This window comes from Scheffersomyces stipitis, chromosome 1, assembly GCF_000209165.1.
Source record: "Scheffersomyces stipitis CBS 6054 chromosome 1, whole genome shotgun sequence".
In the NCBI taxonomy this organism is placed as follows: domain Eukaryota; kingdom Fungi; phylum Ascomycota; class Pichiomycetes; order Serinales; family Debaryomycetaceae; genus Scheffersomyces; species Scheffersomyces stipitis.
This window is the reverse complement of record NC_009068.1, coordinates 395,428-414,356: the sequence shown is the minus strand read 5'-3', so window position 1 is coordinate 414,356 and position 18,929 is coordinate 395,428. Positions and strand designations below refer to the sequence as shown.

General features: G+C 40.5%; 5 protein-coding genes across 5 annotated transcripts; 2 read left to right on the top strand and 3 right to left on the bottom strand. All coding sequences in view use genetic code 12, as the record gives it.

The window, feature by feature from the left end:
• Positions 1 to 230: 230 nt before the first annotated feature.
• Positions 231 to 2,405, bottom strand: RIX1 (ribosome export protein; the record flags this gene model as incomplete). Its single annotated transcript, XM_001387279.1, has 1 exon — positions 231 to 2,405. The coding sequence occupies one exon, from the start codon at positions 2,403 to 2,405 to the stop codon at positions 231 to 233; it is 2,175 nt and encodes a 724-aa protein (XP_001387316.2).
• Positions 2,406 to 2,683: 278 nt separating this feature from the next.
• Positions 2,684 to 5,059, bottom strand: VPH1 (V0 domain of vacuolar H+ATPase; the record flags this gene model as incomplete). The annotated part of the gene is made up of 1 exon (XM_001387278.1): positions 2,684 to 5,059. One exon carries the CDS (start codon positions 5,057 to 5,059, stop codon positions 2,684 to 2,686), a length of 2,376 nt encoding a protein of 791 aa, XP_001387315.2.
• A 2,708-nt stretch (positions 5,060 to 7,767) lies between these two features.
• PICST_28128 (predicted protein) lies at positions 7,768 to 8,640 on the top strand (the record flags this gene model as incomplete). Its single annotated transcript, XM_001387684.1, has 1 exon — positions 7,768 to 8,640. The coding sequence occupies one exon, from the start codon at positions 7,768 to 7,770 to the stop codon at positions 8,638 to 8,640; it is 873 nt and encodes a 290-aa protein (XP_001387721.2).
• A 221-nt stretch (positions 8,641 to 8,861) lies between these two features.
• Positions 8,862 to 13,002, top strand: ELP1 (RNA polymerase II Elongator subunit). Its single transcript, XM_001387683.1, has one exon. The coding sequence runs from the start codon at positions 8,882 to 8,884 to the stop codon at positions 12,944 to 12,946; it is 4,065 nt and encodes a 1,354-aa protein (XP_001387720.2). The 5' UTR covers positions 8,862 to 8,881; the 3' UTR covers positions 12,947 to 13,002.
• Positions 13,003 to 13,053: 51 nt separating this feature from the next.
• RAD59 (protein involved in mitotic recombination and DNA repair) lies at positions 13,054 to 13,930 on the bottom strand (the record flags this gene model as incomplete). Its single annotated transcript, XM_001387277.1, has 1 exon — positions 13,054 to 13,930. A coding segment is annotated over exon 1 (543 nt), but the record flags the coding sequence as incomplete, so codon positions are not given.
• Between the last annotated feature and the right edge of the window lie 4,999 nt (positions 13,931 to 18,929).

Genomic DNA, 18,929 nt, shown 5'->3' with positions numbered 1-18,929 from the left:
ATAAAATGTGCGGCTTTAATAAAGTACTATATAAGAAGTGAATTTCCAGATTTTTCGCAACTTCCTTTATTATCCTCCAATACTTGTTCAATACTATCTCTGCAATCTTCTACACCCAATCTTGAAATCTACTCGACTAATATATTTACACAATTGTGTATATATATACTATGTTACTCTAATTATCTTGCTATCAAATGTCAATTAACTTTTGAATCTACTATATAGCTCTACTCTTCGTCACTATCATCTACGTCAATCTCTGGCATCTCAAAGTCAGATTCGTCCTCATCGCCATTAATGTTCTGGGACATTTGTTGCACTGGGGCAACAGGAACTGGTTCAGGCACAGTTTCTGGCTTCTGGTTCTGAATAGTCCTCGATTCTGGTTCTACCTCCTTGGTGGGTGCAAAATGGACAACAGTCTCTGGATTGACCTTGGTGAAAATCTTGTCTTCAACAACTTGTTCAATTTGTTCTTGCTGAATCACTTGTGGTTCATCCTCCATCTTTCTCTTTTTTGCTTCAGGAAGCTCATCTTCATCAATGGCTCTCTTCTGTTCTGGTAGTTCAATTTCCTTCTCCTCCTGTTCGTGTTCTTCCTCCTCCTCTTCTTCTTCTTCGAAAACAGATTCATCCTTAACATTCTTTACATATATTGGCAAAGGAGGGAATCTTGGGTTGTTGAAAACACTCAAGAGAGGATCGTCACCAAGAATGGTAGATACAATAGGCAACAACGAGATCTTTTCGTATCCGGGATACAATACAGCGTTGATCAACAACGATCTTAATTCACGAGGAATCAAGTGCTCATTGTTGTAGTATCTGGAATGAACAGCCTGAATGAGAATGTACCTCATAATCTTGTAATGTTGAGTAGGGGGTAAAGTCACAGTGGTAATGACAGCACTCATGAACTGTCTGACAATATTGACCGTAGCCTCTGGAATTGCCTCGTTGAACAAATGTTGATGAGACAATATATCCGACAAAGGAATTGCGGTAGTGTTCTTGTTCTTCTTGTGCTTTTTACCTCCATTGGAGTTATGGTTATTATTGTTTTGTTGCGCTGTCGAATCGGTAATTCTAGGTTCTACCAATAAGAGTCCAACATCTACAAATCTCAATAACTGAGTGTGGTCACTCAAGAAGGAAACTAATGACAAGTAGACACTGACACAGGAGAGCAACTCTCTGTTGAGTACTTCTTGAATGATAAGCTCATCGTAGTCGATTTTCTTATTCTTGAAAGGAACGAGAACTTCCAAAAGCGACAAAATATTACCCAAATGAGGTAACATGCTCCCCTTGTATGTGAAAGCTAGATCCTTCAAGAATTTTATGCTGTTCAAACTGTTCAAGACTGTGGTGGATTTGACAATCTTTCTGATCTGTTCATCTCGGACATCGTTTTTGTACGAGATGTATCTGACATTGATAGAACAGATGATTTCGTTTACAACCAATACCAAACCCAAAGGCACTTTAACACTGAACTGGGTAGCATATGTAACATACGCGTTCAACAAGTTAAGCAAGATATCAACGCGAGTCGAAATCTGGAAGACAGACAGAGGCTCGTTTACGTCAATTACCATATCCGGCAAGATCTTGTCATTCTTTTGGTTTTCTTCAAAGCTGGGCAATTGCTCAAACAATCTGGGCAACGAGGAGTCATCACCTAAGTTTAAAAACTCGTTGTAAATTGCCAACACAGACTTCAATTCCTTGATCAAGCTCTTTACATCAGATTCCCACTTGAGTTCTGGCTCAGTCTTTTCAATGGCAGGCAAACTGGCCAAAGTTTGATAGATAGCACTCTTTAATGGCTCCGGGAAGTTAACAAAGTCCTGCAAATGCAAAAAAGTGATCAACTTAGCTCTTAATTTGTTACCAAAAGGTCTGAATGTAGTGGGATGAAATTGGATCAACTTCTTCAAAGACTTGATGATAATCAAAGGGGAAAAGTGCAATTTATCCATATACAAGGTGATAATAGTTGAAAGTTTTGGAGTCAAGATTTCTCTCGTCATGGTGGGCTTTCCTCTAATCTTGTCACACAAATAGTTAAGGGCTTCTACAGTAGAGGTCAACACCTTAATGTTCACGGTGTCGTTGTAGGAGTCCAAGTTTTTGACAAGCTCACCAAATAAATTGGAGCCTTCCGTAGCAAGAATAGTGTAATTGTCACTGATAACACGTATAAGGTTTGTTCCAGCCCATTTGTTGTACTCAATGGGGGATCTAGTGAGATTCAAAATTCTCGAGACTAAATGCTTGGAGTCAGACTTGGAAATATTGTTCAAAATCGACTTGTCATAGTAGAGAGTAGAAAGAAGTGGGACCACCGACGAAGGGGACCCTTCTAACTGCTTCAAGACAAGACTCAAGGGAATAGACATTACTAACAATGTTACTGGAGCTAGTTATAGGTGAAATATCGAAATATCAGTTATTAAAGTATCGCAGCCAACTGAAAAATTAGAGATGGGGTTCTGCATGGCAAACAAAAATATTTGTACTATCTTACATAATCAATATAAGTAAAGTGTACTTCAATATCTATTCGTCTACCATTTCTACGCTTCTTTTTAGATTAAATATGTCTTGAAAACAAAAAAACACAAACTATGCTTGACACGATGATTTATAAAAACTCTAAAAGATACAAGGTGAACGTCTAGAGGTCAATCAAGTTCTTAAAGCCAAATGGCTCGTATAATGTACCTTCACCCTGGAAGAACTTGGACATAGACTCGACCCAGTGCAACCTCAAAGAGTGCAACATGGCCGAAGTTCCTTCCATTACTACCAAGATACAGACCGTCAATGAGAACCACATTGCAAATAAGAAGACAGTCATGAATACTCCTAGAGCACCAGTAGCACCAAAAGAGCCTCCAATGGTCATAGTCCACAAGACAGTAGACAATTGAGCATGGGCCAAAGACAATGCCCACAATCTCAAATAAGATGCCGTATGAGATACACAATTCAAACAGAACTCGATTGTGTGAATGACCTGATGAATCATGATATCGCCAAAGTTGTGTTCTTCATGAGGTTCATCGTCATCGTGAGCTGCAGCATCACCTTCCTCCAATTCATCTTCGTCAGTAGGCAATTCCTGGTACTCGGCAGCTGCTTTGTCCAATTGTCTCTTCAAGTACAAGGGCTTAAGTAACAATAACCATGGAACACAAATCAAAGCTACCAACAAGAGAAAAACTTGAATACTGGCTTGACCTTCGTACAATGGCTCAGCAACATTTCCAGGTGACAAGAACATGGAAATCAACATGTTCAACAACCCTGGGGGCTGTTTATCGATGGCATACCAGTTTACAGTCCATTTGTATACTACGCACAACGACAAGTACCCAAATATACCTTGCATGAATAACAAGCCTGGAATGAAGTTTCCAACAATGTCTATGACACTCTTGAAATGGATGTAGTTCACCAATGAGAAGATGTACGAGTACGACATGTGGGTGTAACCCATTAATATCGACAACTTCATCTTGTAGGAATTAGAAAACAACAACGCATTCTCAGATCCATGCCATGCTGGATCCAAACCAAAGATGTACGTTCCAACCTGTTTGGCCAACACAGTTTCACCAATAGCAAACTTCTCGGGCCACTCCCAGCCGGAGCTGAAAAGCGTCATAGATCTAGAAAAGATATCGTTGTATAACAAACCGGTATACATCGAGAAGATTCCCATCAACAACAAGATGTAACGACCGCTGAAGGCCATGTCAAAGATCTCGTCATGCTTGGAAGCTCCTAATTTCTTTTCGTTCAACACCAATGCTAAAGCTACTAATGTCAAGATGAAACCGTGGCCCAAATCTCCAAACATGATAGCAAACATAAATGGAAATGTGATGACGGTAGGTAAACCAGGATTCACTTCACGGTACGTGGCTATACCGTAGGCGTCACATATGTTCTGGAAGGCATCAGTGAACTTGTTGGTTCGATGGAAAGTAGGAGGCGTTCTCGTTGTTTCAAGAACGTTGATGATGGTAGGGATCGATTGTGAATCGTCGGAACCCTTGATTGTAGTCGTCAAGTTCGAGATCTCATCCGTAGGAATCCAGCCCTCAGCTACTAACGTCTTTCGGGAGTCGTCGTAATCGCAAAGATTCATAGATTGATAAACGGCCTTTTCGCGAGCAATAACTTCCCACCATTTAGCCAAGTCTCTTGATATAGCAATCAATTCAGAAGATAATGCGTTTTCAGATTGAGTGAGAACCGCAGATAAGTCAGCCAACTTCATGTTTGTTTCAGCCAACTGGTCGGAACGCAACGATACAGTGGCATCCACATCGTAGATGTCCGCATCCAACGACTCGCAGATCTTCTTTATACGGTCGTAAATGATAGCACCATGCGAAAAGATGATAAAAGAGTTCTTGTTCACATATTCGTTGGAATGAACCTCGTATACTGGCTCAGCCAACTCTTCACTATGATAGTACAAGTTACCTCTCAAAATTCTCCACAAGATCTGCTGTAAAGTTCCAACCTTTTCACGAGAGATAACTCCACTGATAAACGAGCCATGTGAAGCTTCTTGCGCCTGCGATTCCAATTGCGAAAGTAACGCTGATTCTTCACTGGTCTCCAGCTGAGGCCCAGCATTGACTACAAAGAAATTGTCTACACCCTGAATTGTTGCTTTGAACTGTTTCAATTCCTTCTGCTTTTCATAGAGCGAATTGGTCGAGTCAATCAATTGTAAAAGTCGATCCTCCAAGATCTGAGCATTCTCTACATGCTCATCAATATCTGACTGAGGCACAATGGGCAGCGATTCATAGGGAAAAGTCTTGACAGGAATGTCTCTTTGATCCAATTCCTTCTTGAAACGATTGAATTGACGTTCTACATTGTCTAACCGTCTCAATTCCTTGACAAACGAACGCTGGAACTCATTGACTTTCAGATTCAAATCTCTAAACTGAATTAAGTTCAATTGCCCAATCTTGTAGATAATGTCACGGGACACTTCTGTAGGCACATATAGCTGGACAAGCGACATTTCCGCACAGCCTTGATGATGTTAGTAATCCTTTCAACACATTTTAACAGAACTTTGTCATCATTAAAGCGAAATGGAACAGAGTATAAGATATATATACATTATTCTGTTTATCCATGGAATCTTTTTCAAGATGCAGTTCGGCTTTGTAGCTTCACGGTTCAGTTCGTATACTTACGGAAAACAGCCTCTTCCTTTTCCAGCATCGTGCGATGAATTGTGATGGCGATGAATGTATCTGTGAATAAGAAGGGTCGTCGTATTTGGACTATTCAATATCGTTCAATTGAGTTGAGGAATTGGTTATGGTAAATGCACGACCAATTAAATAATTGGTAGCGCCCACAAAATGTTGTATAAATGGGTGCAAAATATAAACAGAAGTGTTGTCTAACGTCATGAGTTGTTGGATAAATTGTTGACTTGCAAGTCTAGTTGTTCCTAAAAGTTTTATGTGTCACAAGAAATTGTGGTTTGTCTTTTTAAGAATCTACTCCGGCTATTGCCTTATCTCATCTCATGGATGTCAATTAAATCACGTGCCCAATACAACACGTGATTTGATTTAAGACACTCCAGATGGCATCAGTGTTACAGTTTGACAGTGAACAGATTCTTCACATCTAGCTGATCCTTTAAACGATGAGGCCCTTTTTCGCATCCACTCCACATTGTGGAAGGGATTTACCTGCCTCAACTTCACTTATTTCAGCATCCGCCTACAAGAGACTATATATTGCTTATTATGTGCAGTACCATATATTATATTCTCCTCTATTGATAACGGGACCAAGGAAGAATGGAGGGCGTGTTTATGGCTGTTCTTCATTGCCAATTCCAGTATAGGAGGAGACTCAGTACCACTAGTTAACACGAACTTGTCACCAAAGACTTAATTGCTGCTTTTGTTTCGCTTTTCATAGTCATTGCATGACAGAAGTCGTTTGAAGCTGCCGCTTAACAATGGAAAATCGACATTGTTGGAGGAAATAGACAGAAATTCAGACTAGTTCATTTGGCCATTTAGCACTTCCATTCATGCTGAGATACCGTAATTGTAGGGCTCATTTCATCTGGTTTACGGCTCATTCGTATTCCAGACTGGGGAATTTCATCTGGAGCAATTCACGTGACATGTATTGTAGAGTTTAGCCCCTTAACAAAGATGTAATTTTTAGTTCCAATTTCATCCAGATGGAGAAACTGGTCTTGAACCTTAGAACCAGGAACGTGCTTTCAGGTGGCTCGCTGTCTCAATTTGGTAGATTAATGAGGACCATCTTGAAAATTTCATTGTCCAGTTTCTGCTATCATAAAAAATATCAGCCGTATGCCAGATAGAGAACAAATTGATAGTCCGTTTGGAGTGAGAGGAAGTGAAAATAGGGACAATTTGGCATTCGAATACAATGAAACAACATTGTATTATTACGACTGAGAAAATGAGTTTCTTTCAACTCTAACATGGATTTTGGAATTTTCCCAGCCATCCAGCTAGTTGATTTTTATGACGGTAGAAATTGCAGAATACAAGAAGCTCTTCCAGCTGGAGAAATATCCATGTGTGGAACCACCTCAAGTCGTGGAACAGCTTCACGAAACATAACCACCCTTGATAATATTCTCAGATAAGATTCCACTTGGCAGATTAATGCGGTTTCGATATCATGACTTTCCAGAAAGTGGCAATGTAGAAATTATTAAATGTCAAGATTTACAATGCAAGATACAAGAGAAATGGCAAATGCTTGACAAAACTGAATCCAAGATACAAAAAAAATTATATGTAGACCAATCTTACGTCGTAGATGGAACTGTTTCGACATACAAATGACTTCGAAGAGTTTTACAAAGCGCCCGTCAAAACCGAAGCTTCCCTAGCCTAGAACTTCCCCAGATTAGAAAGATAAGGAGGATGTATGGCTCAAGGCTACAAACGAGCGAGTACGACGTCATCGGGGACTCGGGATTTTTCCAGAGGCAGAGATGGTTTCGAACCCCGAAACAATGGTGGAGAGCAGGTTTCTCGAGAATACCCTACATAAGCTCTCCAGCACCAGCAGTGACAATAGTACAAAGTGAGCGAAAAAGCCCCACGGACGCATGATTAAGTAGTGTTGGTCACCCAGCGTAATCGGAAGTCTAGCCCAACTCTTTGGACAATCAGCAGTGTCACACAAGCCGTACTGTGTGCCTGTTCTTCACTTCCCAAAACATCCGAGCCACCTTTATGAGACGATGAGCCTATGCCTCCCCTATTTATTTTTTCTGTAGTCAGACGCACTCTGTAGATGAATTTTGGAGATAGTCATATCAGATTTTTTTCAAATGGAACTACCTCACCAAAATGGCCGAAAAAAAGGAGCACTATCATCTGACTGGGTCTGGGTATGGCTGGAGAAAACGGGCTCCATTGCCGTTTCGTTTCAAACGACTCTGTAGTACTAAAATATATATATCGGTAGTTTTCCACCTCCTCTTGCGTCAACTATCAATATTTTTTCCTTCAAATAGTGTATTTTTTATCTCCACCTAGCCTCTGTAGCTCATTGCATACCTTTAGCCATATATATTATCCAATATTCCACGGGACTCTTAAATCCTGGCATTATCCGGATTCCTCGTTGTACAAGCAAGTCTTTCATCTTCTGTTGCACTATTCTCCCAAACTACACCCTCCTTCACTTGTGCTAATTGTGCCTTTAGCTATGGAAGGTTTCTACAATCTACTTTCCAAATTCAGCCTAACCGAGAGCGCCGCTCCCGTACCTGAAACGGCTCCCCGCCAAGTTGTAGGTACCCCAGAAGAAATAGCGAAGTATGTCTACAGAGACATCCTTGGCATAAAGAACGAAATACGATCATACAACCAAGTCACAGGAATCCTCCACACCAACCTGCTATACTACAAGCTCCTCAAGTTGATGGAGGAAGACCATTATCGACAGCTCGAAGAGTTGAAAAGAAGATGCGAATACCAAGTCAACAGCAGCGTCTATCAGCGCAAGCTCGTGGACCTCTATCGGTCCCAACTCAGCGAACTCTGTAACCTCTTAGATATCTTGAAGAACAACTACAACCATGGAATTCACGAATCTCACATAATTAACCACAGAGCTAGGGCTAAGTCCGTGACGGCATCCCCTCCTAGAACAGGATCCCATGGAGATGGAAATAACTCGATATTTTCAGGACGAAGTAGAAGCTCGTCCATTTCCACCCAGGCCTCACCCAAACAAACTATACCCATTAGCTTGGAGCCTGACAAAAATGACAAAAATGAAAGGCCCGCAGCGAAATTTTCGCAGCCATATTCTCAGGACGATATCGAGCGCATAACTAACGAAGCACCAGACCATCTTTTGGACCCGATTTCGTTTCAATTGTTCAGTGATCCGGTTATAACTCCTAGCGGAATTACTTATGAAAAAGCAAACATTGTTCGGTATCTCAGAAATAAAGGCAATCAGGATCCTCTCACTAGAGTGCCTTTGCGCGAGGATCAGTTATATCCCAACCTCGTCCTAAAAGATACCGTTGACGAGTATATCCAAAGCAAAGAGCAGGATATCAAGGTGTAATTATATATAGATTGTAATAGTACGAAGCACATCCAATAGATAACGTAGCAGATATTGAACTTCACATAGTGGAGAAGACCAAAAACTCGAGAAAAGTATTGAATGCCGCGCTACCATATGTATTTCAAGCTAGATGCAGGAGCTTCCAATTTTTTCATATATCGATGAGCTATAGTTAGTACTCTTTTGCAACTAGATATTGTTACTACTCTAGTCCATTTCCTAAGGTTCAGCTTCCAAAATGAGAAACTTGATTGTTCTTAACCGAGGCACCATTGACCCTCAGTCTCGGACATATCCAGACTTAGCTCTAGTTGATTCGGTGTTTGACACTGTGTCCGACAGTATTACTATTGTATTGTACTCCGAAGAATCTGCCACTATAGAAGTCCAACAATTTATGAAAAATGAGCAGGTATTGGTTTTGGCATCTTTCCCTATATCTGATCCCCTGTCCAAGTTGTTGAGTTTCAATCATTTTGTAGACTCTGCCCAATTGGTATTTGTGTTGAGCAATGGGGATCTTATTACAGCCAGCTACGATATGAGCAATCCAGAATATGACACCACTATAGTGGAAATTGTAGGTTCCATAGATGTGGGTTTGTTGGCTTCTCAATGGTCACCTGATGAAGAGACGTTGGCAATTGTCACTGTAGAAAACAAGTTATTGTTACTTTCCAGACTCTTTGAACCTCTTAGTGAGAGGGAATTGGATCCCAACGATATCAAAATCACTGACTCGAAGCATGTTGCGGTAGGCTGGGGTAAAAAGGAGACCCAATTCAAAGGAAGAGGATTCAAAGCTTTGGAGCGTGAAAAAGAGGCCTTGAAACATGCTGGCTTGGAGTTGAAAGAAGACACACCATTGCGGGATCCTACTGTAGCCGAGGTTGAACAGGGTACGTTGTCTCAGTTCGACGACTTTTCCACTAAGATTAGTTGGAGAGGTGACTGCGAGTATTTTGCAGTTACCACCACTGAATCTGTGTTGGTTGAAGACATAGGAGATATGTACGACAGAAGAGTCGTCAGAGTATTTACTCGTGAGGGAGAGTTGGATAGTGTTAACGAAGCTGTAGATGGCTTGGAACACAACTTAGCATGGAAACCACAGGGTGCGTTGATTGCCTCAACGCAGAGACATGTTGACCCTGATGGTGACCAGGCCCTAGACTTGGTATTCTACGAACGAAACGGCTTGAGACATGGCCAGTTTAATACCAGATTAAATCCTTTCACTGAAGGTATCAACGGCTTGGATTGGTCTTCTGATAGCGAAATCCTCTTAATACAATTGCATAATAGAGTCCAGTTATGGACATCCAAGAACTACCACTGGTACTTGAAGCAGGAATTGCACATTAATCAGTCACTTGTACCTGAGAACCAGGTTATTTTTGCCAAATTCCATCCAGAAAAGCCTTTGCACTTGATGATTGGTACGTCACATTCAGGCATCCAGGTCGTCGATCTTGCCCTCAGAGTTGTTACTGGCCCTACCCATATCGGACATGATCTCGGAATGACTCTTGTCACTGACGGAAACATTGCTAAGATAACTCCTTTGTCTATTGCCAACGTCCCTCCACCAATAAGTTTCAGAGAATTGGAAGTGGAAGATCCTATATCAGACTTGGCTGTCAGTAAATGTAACGAAAAGTATGCCATTTTGACCAGCACCAACGATGTCTACTTAAGTCATTTTGCTATCGCCGATGCAAAGAACGGTAAACATCCCAAGATAGCCAGTAAAATCAGTAGCAACTTGATTATTACCGACAATAACGAAGTAGCCAAGCAAATCGCCTTTATCAAGGACTCTTTGGTCCTTATTGCTGTTGATGGAGTAGGTTATACCAAAGTTGTTGCTTTTGAAGTAGACGATATCGCTAATCCTACTTTCAACGAGTCTATCGATGTTTCTCCCAAGCTTGTGATTATGAAATCGCTGGCTGACTTTGAAGCTGTCACTGCTGAGGCTGTAGATGGCACCATATATTTGATCAATGCTGCTCAAGACATAGATGAGATTTGTAAGTTCCCTCAGTTGTGTCGTGATTACGAATTGGTCACAACACCTGGAGATGAATATTCTGGAAATAAGCATACCGCATTTGGTCTTTCTTCGAACGGTAAATTGTATGCTGGAGAGACACAAGTGGCTTCAGCAGTTACGTCAATTAAGGTTACGGAATCACACTTACTCTTCACTAATGCCCAATCGCAGTTGTGTTTTATCCACTTAGCTACTGCTAATGGCAAATTCGACTACGAAGTTTACCAAAATACAACCACTGAATCTGTAGATGAAAGAGTAAGACAGATCGAAAGAGGCTCGTGGTTGGTAAATGCTATGCCATCGAAGTATTCTGTTGTCTTGGAATCTCCAAGAGGGAACTTGGAAACTATCTGCCCAAGAATAATGGTGTTGTCGGGAGTCCGGAAGTTCATCAAGGAAAAGAACTACAAAGATGCCTTCTTGGCTTGTCGAACACACAGAATTGACTTGGACATACTTCATGACTACGATCCAGAGTTATTCTTTTCTAACGTCGAATTCTTTGTCAAGCAAATCAAGAAGGTGGAACATTTGGACTTGTTCGTCTCGTGCTTACACGAAGAAGATACGTCTAAATCAAAGTATAGGGAAACTATCCATGAAACAGGACCTGTTCTTGATAAACTTAACCAATTGAGTATTTCGCAATCAAAAGCTCAGACTCAAGCTCAGACTCCAGAACCCCAAGATGTGCACAACACCGTCAAGAGAATAATTAGAAACAAAGAAGTCGTTGAAGACTTCAAGGATTCCAAGATAAACAGAATCTGTGAAGCCATTTTGTCTGTATTATTAAAGCCAGAATACTTCCAGACCTATTTGCAAACTATCATTACAGCCTACGCCTGTGAAAAACCACCTAACTTGTCTGCTGCCTTGAAGTTGATTGGTGGGTTTGAAAATCCTGAACAAGTTGAACAGTCAGTGACTCATTTGTGTTTCTTACAAGACGTCAACAAATTGTACAACACAGCTTTGGGCTTGTACGATGTGAGATTGACTTTGGCTATTTCTCAACAATCTCAGAAAGATCCTAAGGAATACTTGCCATTCTTACAGAACTTGCACATTCAAAAGGAATTAAGAAGAAAATTCTTGATTGACGATTACTTGAAGAATTACGAGAAGGCATTAGATTCGTTGCACCAAGAAGGAGAGGATTCTGAACAAGAATTTGATGACTACGTTGTAGCTCACAGCTTGTACAAATACGCCTTGAATATCTACAAATATGATGATAAAAGGTCGAACGACGTTTTGAGATTGTATGCTGACTACTTGAACCATCAACAGAACTTCGCTGAAGCTGCTATTTCGTATGAATACTTGGGCGATTTTGAGAATGCCTTAGAAAACCATATACTCGGCAAGAAGTGGAAGGAAGCTCTTGCTATTACCGAGAGACCTGAATATTCCAGTAAGATGGTAGTAACTGCAGAAAGATTGGTTTCTTCGTTAACAGAAGATCACAAGTATGCTGAGGCTGCTGTAATTGAGTTCCAATTCTTGGGCAATCTCGAAGAAGCAATCAAACTCTACTGTAAGAACTATTATTATGATGAAGCTATTTTGTTGAGTTTCAAGCAGAAGAAACCCGAATTGATTGAAACAGTAGTGGATACTCAACTTAACGAGGGCTTTGGAACAATTGCCGAGCTTTTGGCTGATTGTAAGGGCCAGATGAACTCGCAGTTGAGAAGATTGAGAGAATTGAGAGCCAAGAAGGCTGAAGATCCTTACTCTTTCTACGGTGTTCCTGATGAATTGGATACTCCTGATAATGTTTCGGTTGCTGCTTCAGAAACCTCCACCACACCTTCATTCTTTACTAGATACACAGGTAAGACGTCTGGAACTGCTAAAACTGGTGCCTCTAGACGAACAACCAAGAACAAGAAGAGGGAAGAAAGAAAGAGAGCCAAGGGTAGAAAGGGCACCATCTATGAAGAGGAGTATCTTATCAAGTCCGTTGGCCGTTTGTTGGAGAGATTGGAACAAACAGAGCCTGATGCTATCAGATTGATTGAGGGTTTGATTCGGAGACACATGAAGGAAAAGGCCTATCAAATCCAAAAGAACTGGAGTGAGCTAATTGATTTCATCACTGAAAACGTTGTCGAAATCCACAACATGAGCGAAAAAGATAGAGAAAGAATCGACGATAATGGTGAAGTATATCTTATTCCTGAAATTCCGGTACCCACCATTCGTGAATTCCCAAAAAAGAACATCTTGGATTACTAGTTCTTGCAAATTATGTACATATATTAAACTAATGAACAGTATTATAGATTCGTTAGACTCGTGATTGCTCGTACTTCATAGTAAGCTCTGCTTCAAGTTGCTTCAACTCGAGATCTAGTAGGATATCGCGAAGTCCCAATATGGCATTCTTGGTAGCTTCGGTCACTGCCTGCTTTTTGGCCTTGTTGTAGCTCATATACTTAAATGGCAAGTTGCAAGAACTTCCAAGTCCATGGGCTTCGTTGGCAGTACCATCTTTGAGTACAAGGCGGACTAATGCAGAGAAGGTAGCAGAGTATTTCTCAGTTTCATTTTCTTTAGAGTTCTCCTCTTGTAGTAGTTCGCAGTCTATGATTTCGTGAGACCAGCCGTTGAAACCAAAAACCTGATTTGCCAATTCGTATATCACCAGCGAGGATATAGAAGACATACTACTTCCCGATGTTCTAAATCGTCTACGATCTCTGGACGATTGAATAGCTTCTAGACGCGACTGGAAAGTGCCGATCTTGACTAGAGCCCATTGTGTGGAGAGGAAGTCTTCTGTCTCTTGAGGCTCCGCCAAATCATGGAATTGGGCCATATCAGGAAAATACTCCACTGTCGTGGGGCCATCCCGCTTCAGGTCATCAAGATCTGAATTATACACCATGGCTTGGAAGATACACACCGCACAACTACGGAACTAGAAGGTAGCTATCTGACCAACTATAGATCTATGTATATACAAGTGTGAATATGTCAAATACTGCAGAAACCTCCAGTATCTTCATTTCAATCAATTCCATTGAAAGGATTGGAAAGAGGGCAGACTACAAGTAAATGGCCTGAATAGCTTACCTAAGGACGCGTTTTACGTTGTGAAAAATTGGATTCGAGAAAATCACGTGCAACAGACTGCACAGCTCTAAAACGGCGGTGGTATTTTGCAACCTCTCTTCATTTTCTATACCACTTTTTTTCTCTTTTTGTATAAGAAATCGTATCTGAATTGAAGTTATAATCCATTATTACGCTTATATAGAGAGTGAACTTCGAGCACGTCACAACAGAATAATAGCAGAGTTCCTCGTTGTAAGTAATGCTTGCTGAGCAATCTATTCTGTACCAATGCTTAGTATAGTCTCATTAATGACATATTAATGTATTAAAATGAAGACTATTTTGTTTTGTGAATTCATTACTAATAAAGCCATCCAGCAGTAGTTTGTGTACTTTCTTCCGTAAAGTGTTCTCTCAATATCATAGGATCCACAGTCTTCTGTTTGGTTTCAGACTATTGACATAAATCTTCTTGTGTGTCTGCAGGACTTCTTCATCAATTTCTAAATCCAACACTTCAAGATCAACCACAGATTCTCCATTCCGCCATCTCTTTTCACCAATTGACAGTCTCCTGCCTTTTAAAAGGTCTCGTATCTTTCTTTTCTGGCCATGGAATACATCAACAACTTGCTTGGTCTGCAGAACCAAGTCCAGCTGGTGGAAGAAGCCATTCCTACACTCTGCAACCGTTTAGAACATGCCACCTTGTCATCCGACAGACGGTCAGCTGTTCTTGGCTTGAAGAGCTTTTCACGTCAGTATCGAGAATCCGTCGTCGAATATGGGTTGAGGTCTTTAGTTTCCACGTTGAAAAAAGACTTTGAAAATCCCATAATCGTCAAATCTATCTTGGAAACCTTGTTGATCTTGTTCATTCGAGGCGAAACCGACGAGGACTTGACCAGAGGCTGGATCTCGCAACAGTCCCGGATCCAGAATGGAAAGTACCCATCTCCTTTGTTGATGCAAGATGTCACTATCGACCAGATGTCCATGTGGATTGCTGACGAGTTGACCCAAGATCAAGAAGTAATCACTCTCTTGTTGGACATCGTCCAGGACAACCACGATTTTCATATCCGCCTATACTCGTTGCAATTATTAGAAGCGTTGGTCTCCACTCGATCCACTAGAACAAAGGAAAGCTTGCTTAAGATACCAACTTCCATGTCTGTGCTTGTATCTCTCTTGAACGATGATAATGACCCTGTAAGAAATGAGACCATCTTGCTTTTAATGGCCGTAGTCAACGGAAACTTCAACATTCAGAAACTTGTAGCATTTGAAAACACGTTTGACAAACTATTTGACATTATCTCTGAAGAAGGGGGCATCAGGGGGTCGATTTTAGTACAAGACTGTCTCACTTTAATAGACAACCTTTTACAGTACAATGCCTCCAACCAGAAGTATTTCCTTGAGACACAATGCATACCTCGGTTAGCCCATTTGTTGTCGGAACCAGTGGATGACGTCTACGAAGAAGGTATAACTGATGAAAACGGCTTTCCGGTTCTTGCACCTCCAATTGTATGGACAGATCAAAGATTGCAGAACATGGACATAGCATTAGAGATCTGTAAAACTTTTATTTCACAAGACAACGAATTTGTCAACCAAAACCAAGAAAAATTGTTCCAAGCCAACGTTCATTTGATAGTTTTGAAACTTGTGTTTTCGCCAATAACCCATAATACTGTTAGATCTGTGGCATTGTTAACTGCTGGTGATCTCATCAACGGAAACCCCAAGCTTCAGTTTGAATTTTCTCAAATAGACGTGCCCTACATTGATCCATCTTTGCCAACGCAATTACAAACATATGATAAACCAGTGCCGGTACCAATGGCTTTGTTAAACTGGGCCCTATTTATTAATTCGGTTCATGCGTTTGAAATCAGAGTCGGTGCTGCTGCCTGTTTGAGATCCTATTTTAAGGACAACGCAGACTCTAAGTCGGCATTTTTGTCTGACCAAAAAAAGGCTTATACCATTCCAAACTATTATGCCAATCTTCAAAATGAAGAATATGGCGGATCTAACGGATATTCAAATGGAGAAGCTAATGGCAAGTCGGAAAATTCACTCACTACTCCATATGCAAATATCTTTTCCACATTAATGGACTACGATTCGGAGACTAAATTGAATCCCTATCGTGTTTGGTTCGCTGCATTGATTCTTATTTATCTCTTTGAGGATTCCAACGAGAATAAAGAAATTGCCCGAAATATCAAAACCGGGGATGAAGAGGCAGGTGCTGAAGTAATGAAAGCAATCCCAGCAATGGCGAGCTTATTGATTACTACTTTGGATAACATGGATCCCAGAATCTCAGTAGGGTATTTGATGCTTTTGACGGTATGGATTTATGAAGATTTTGGTGCCGTTAACGATTTCCTCAGCGACCCATCTATTCCCAGATCTATTTTGGCTTATTTGTCTGATATCTCTTCAGAGCCTACTGTTCTTGTACACGGAATGGCTACAATTCTCTTAGGTGTAGCCTACGAGTTCTCCTCTAAGGACTCTCCTCTTCCAAGAGCGGATTACCACAGTTTGTTGGTGAAAGCACTTGGAAAGGATAATTATTCTCTTAAAGTAAAGCAATTTAAGGAAAGCGACATATTTAAGTCCTTTGAAGAAGCGCAAATATTGACTGCTAACAAGGATGAAACCGGTTTACCAGATGTCTTCTTTAATTCAGTGTATGTCAACTTGATTAAAGAAAACTTCACCAGAATTAAAAGGGCATTGTTCCACGATCCTCAAGCAGAACCAAAGTCGAATATAAACTATGAAGTATTCGAAGATCTTGACCAAAAGTACACGGAGTTGCAGAAGGAAATAGCAGCTCATAAAGAAAGTGCATCGGCAAATTCAACTGCGCTTAGTGAGAAAATTGCAGAATTAGAAAAGGTCTACGAGAAGACCAAGGCCGACTTGGTAGAAACTACAGTCCAACTTGCTTCGTTGAAAGAGGATCATAGCTCTGTTAACATGAAATATGAGGAAACAGCCAGAGCCTTGGAATCAATGGAGAAAACTAAGGAAGAATTTGAATTATCGTCTCAGAAGTATCAAAAGGAACTACAGGATTCAGAAAAGAAGATCGGAGCTGGTGATGAGTTGTCGAAAAACCTCGAATCAAAATTGGAAACTATTGAAGCAGCTAAAAAAAAGTTGGAGGATGGTATTAATAATATGACTCGTGATTTGTTCCATTTGAAAAAACAGAAAGGAGACGCTGAGAATGCCATCAAATCTACCGAAAAGGAATTAGCAAGTGCCAAGAATGAATTGGCCAAGTTGAAAAAAACCAATGAAATTAATGTTGAGAGGTTGAAAGTCACCAGCGAAGAATTCAAAGCAACTGTTGCCAGTCTCAACAGGAATATTGACTCTCTTAAGAAAGACAAAGAGTCCGCTGTAAAAGAACTTCAAGAGAGGTTGGATGATGCCGAAGCAAATAATGAGCATTTGATGGACAAGTTGAGATCTGCTTCTGTTGCATTCCTGGAAATTAAGCAATCCAAATCTGCTGTTGATGAAGAACTTTCGAATTTGCAAAAGGATCTGGGCTCTAAGGAACAGGCTCTTAACCAAATTAACGAGGAGATGACGAAGCTTGTTGAACAAAAAAACTCTGTGCAGCAAGAATTTGACTCGTTCAAGCAGCTGACTTCTGCTGAGATCGACAGTTTAAAGACTCAGGTCTCTGAATTGAAAACGAGCAATGACGAAATTCGCTCGAACAACGAAAAGTTGAATGAGGAATTGTCGCAATTGAAGGATGACTTGGAGATTGAAACGATGAAGTTCAAAGCTTTAAAGTCAGAAACTGATGACAAGCTATCAGAGCTACAGGAGGAGAACAATAAGCTTGCTAGCCAACTCGAGGAAGCTAAGAAGAATCACGATGAAACTCATTCCAAACATACTAGTATGTTGGATCAACTTTCCAAACTCAAAGAAGAACATTCATCTGTAAAAGAATCCTTGAACAAGCAACTAGAAGAACATGAAAAGACTAGAGCTGAATTGCTTTCAATGAAAGAAGACAATGAAACGAAGCTTAAGTCCTTACAAGAAGAGCATGCGTCTATTGGAACTGAATTAAAAAACAAGATTGAAGAACATAGGGAGACAGTTTCTCGTCTTCTGGACAAGGAGAATATGATTCAATATCTTTCAGAACAACATGAGAAGCAGTTGAAGAGCCTTCAAGATGAGCACTCTACCACAAAAGATAACTTAATCAAAAAAGAAGAAGAGCATGAGAAGGTGGCATCCGAGTTGGAAGAAAAGGCTAAATTGCTTATTGAGCTAAGGGAAAAGTTCGAGAAAGATTTAAGTTCCTTACATGCTGAACAGTCTGATATGCACTTAAAATTGAAGTCCAAAATCGAAGAACATGAAAAGGTTGCTCTTCAGTTGTCTGAGAATGAAAAACTTATTACCGAAATCAAGAATGCTCACATAAGTGAATTGCAAGAGATGGAATTGAAGAATTCTTCTGCCGTGGAAGATTTGAATAAGAAGACTGAACTGTATGAAAAGAGCTTGACTGAATTAACTTCTCTCAAGGATAAGCATGCAAAAGAACTACAGGAGTTACAAGATATTCATACGGCTCTTAAGGATGCTCACAACAAAAAGTTGGTTGAGCACAAGGAAAATGCTGAAGCCTTGTCGGACAAAGAGAAGTCTATTCTAGAACTTAGCGAGAAACACGCCAGGGAGGTTAGTGAATGGGAAAAGAACCATACAGAAGTCTCTGAGAAATTGAAAGCTTCCGAGAGTACACTTGAAACGACATTACGTGGATTGTCTGAAAGCAAGGCACTCTTGTCTCAACGTGAAACCGATCTAGCTGAAAGCGAGAAGAAGTATGAAGAACAATTCAAATCATTGGAATTGGAAAAGGAAAATTCAGAAAAGTTGTTATCTGTCAAAGAAGCAGAATTAGATAAACTTTTACAGAAGCTTCTGCTGAATGAAGAGAGAATTTCTTCTCTTCAGAATTCTAAGAAAATGGGATTGTTGAAGCTTTCTGGTGATCACAATACTGCAATATCTAAATTACAAGCAGAACTCAACAAGTCGGTTTCTGAATTGGAAAAACAAAAGTCTGCACTTGACAATCTTGCGAACGAGA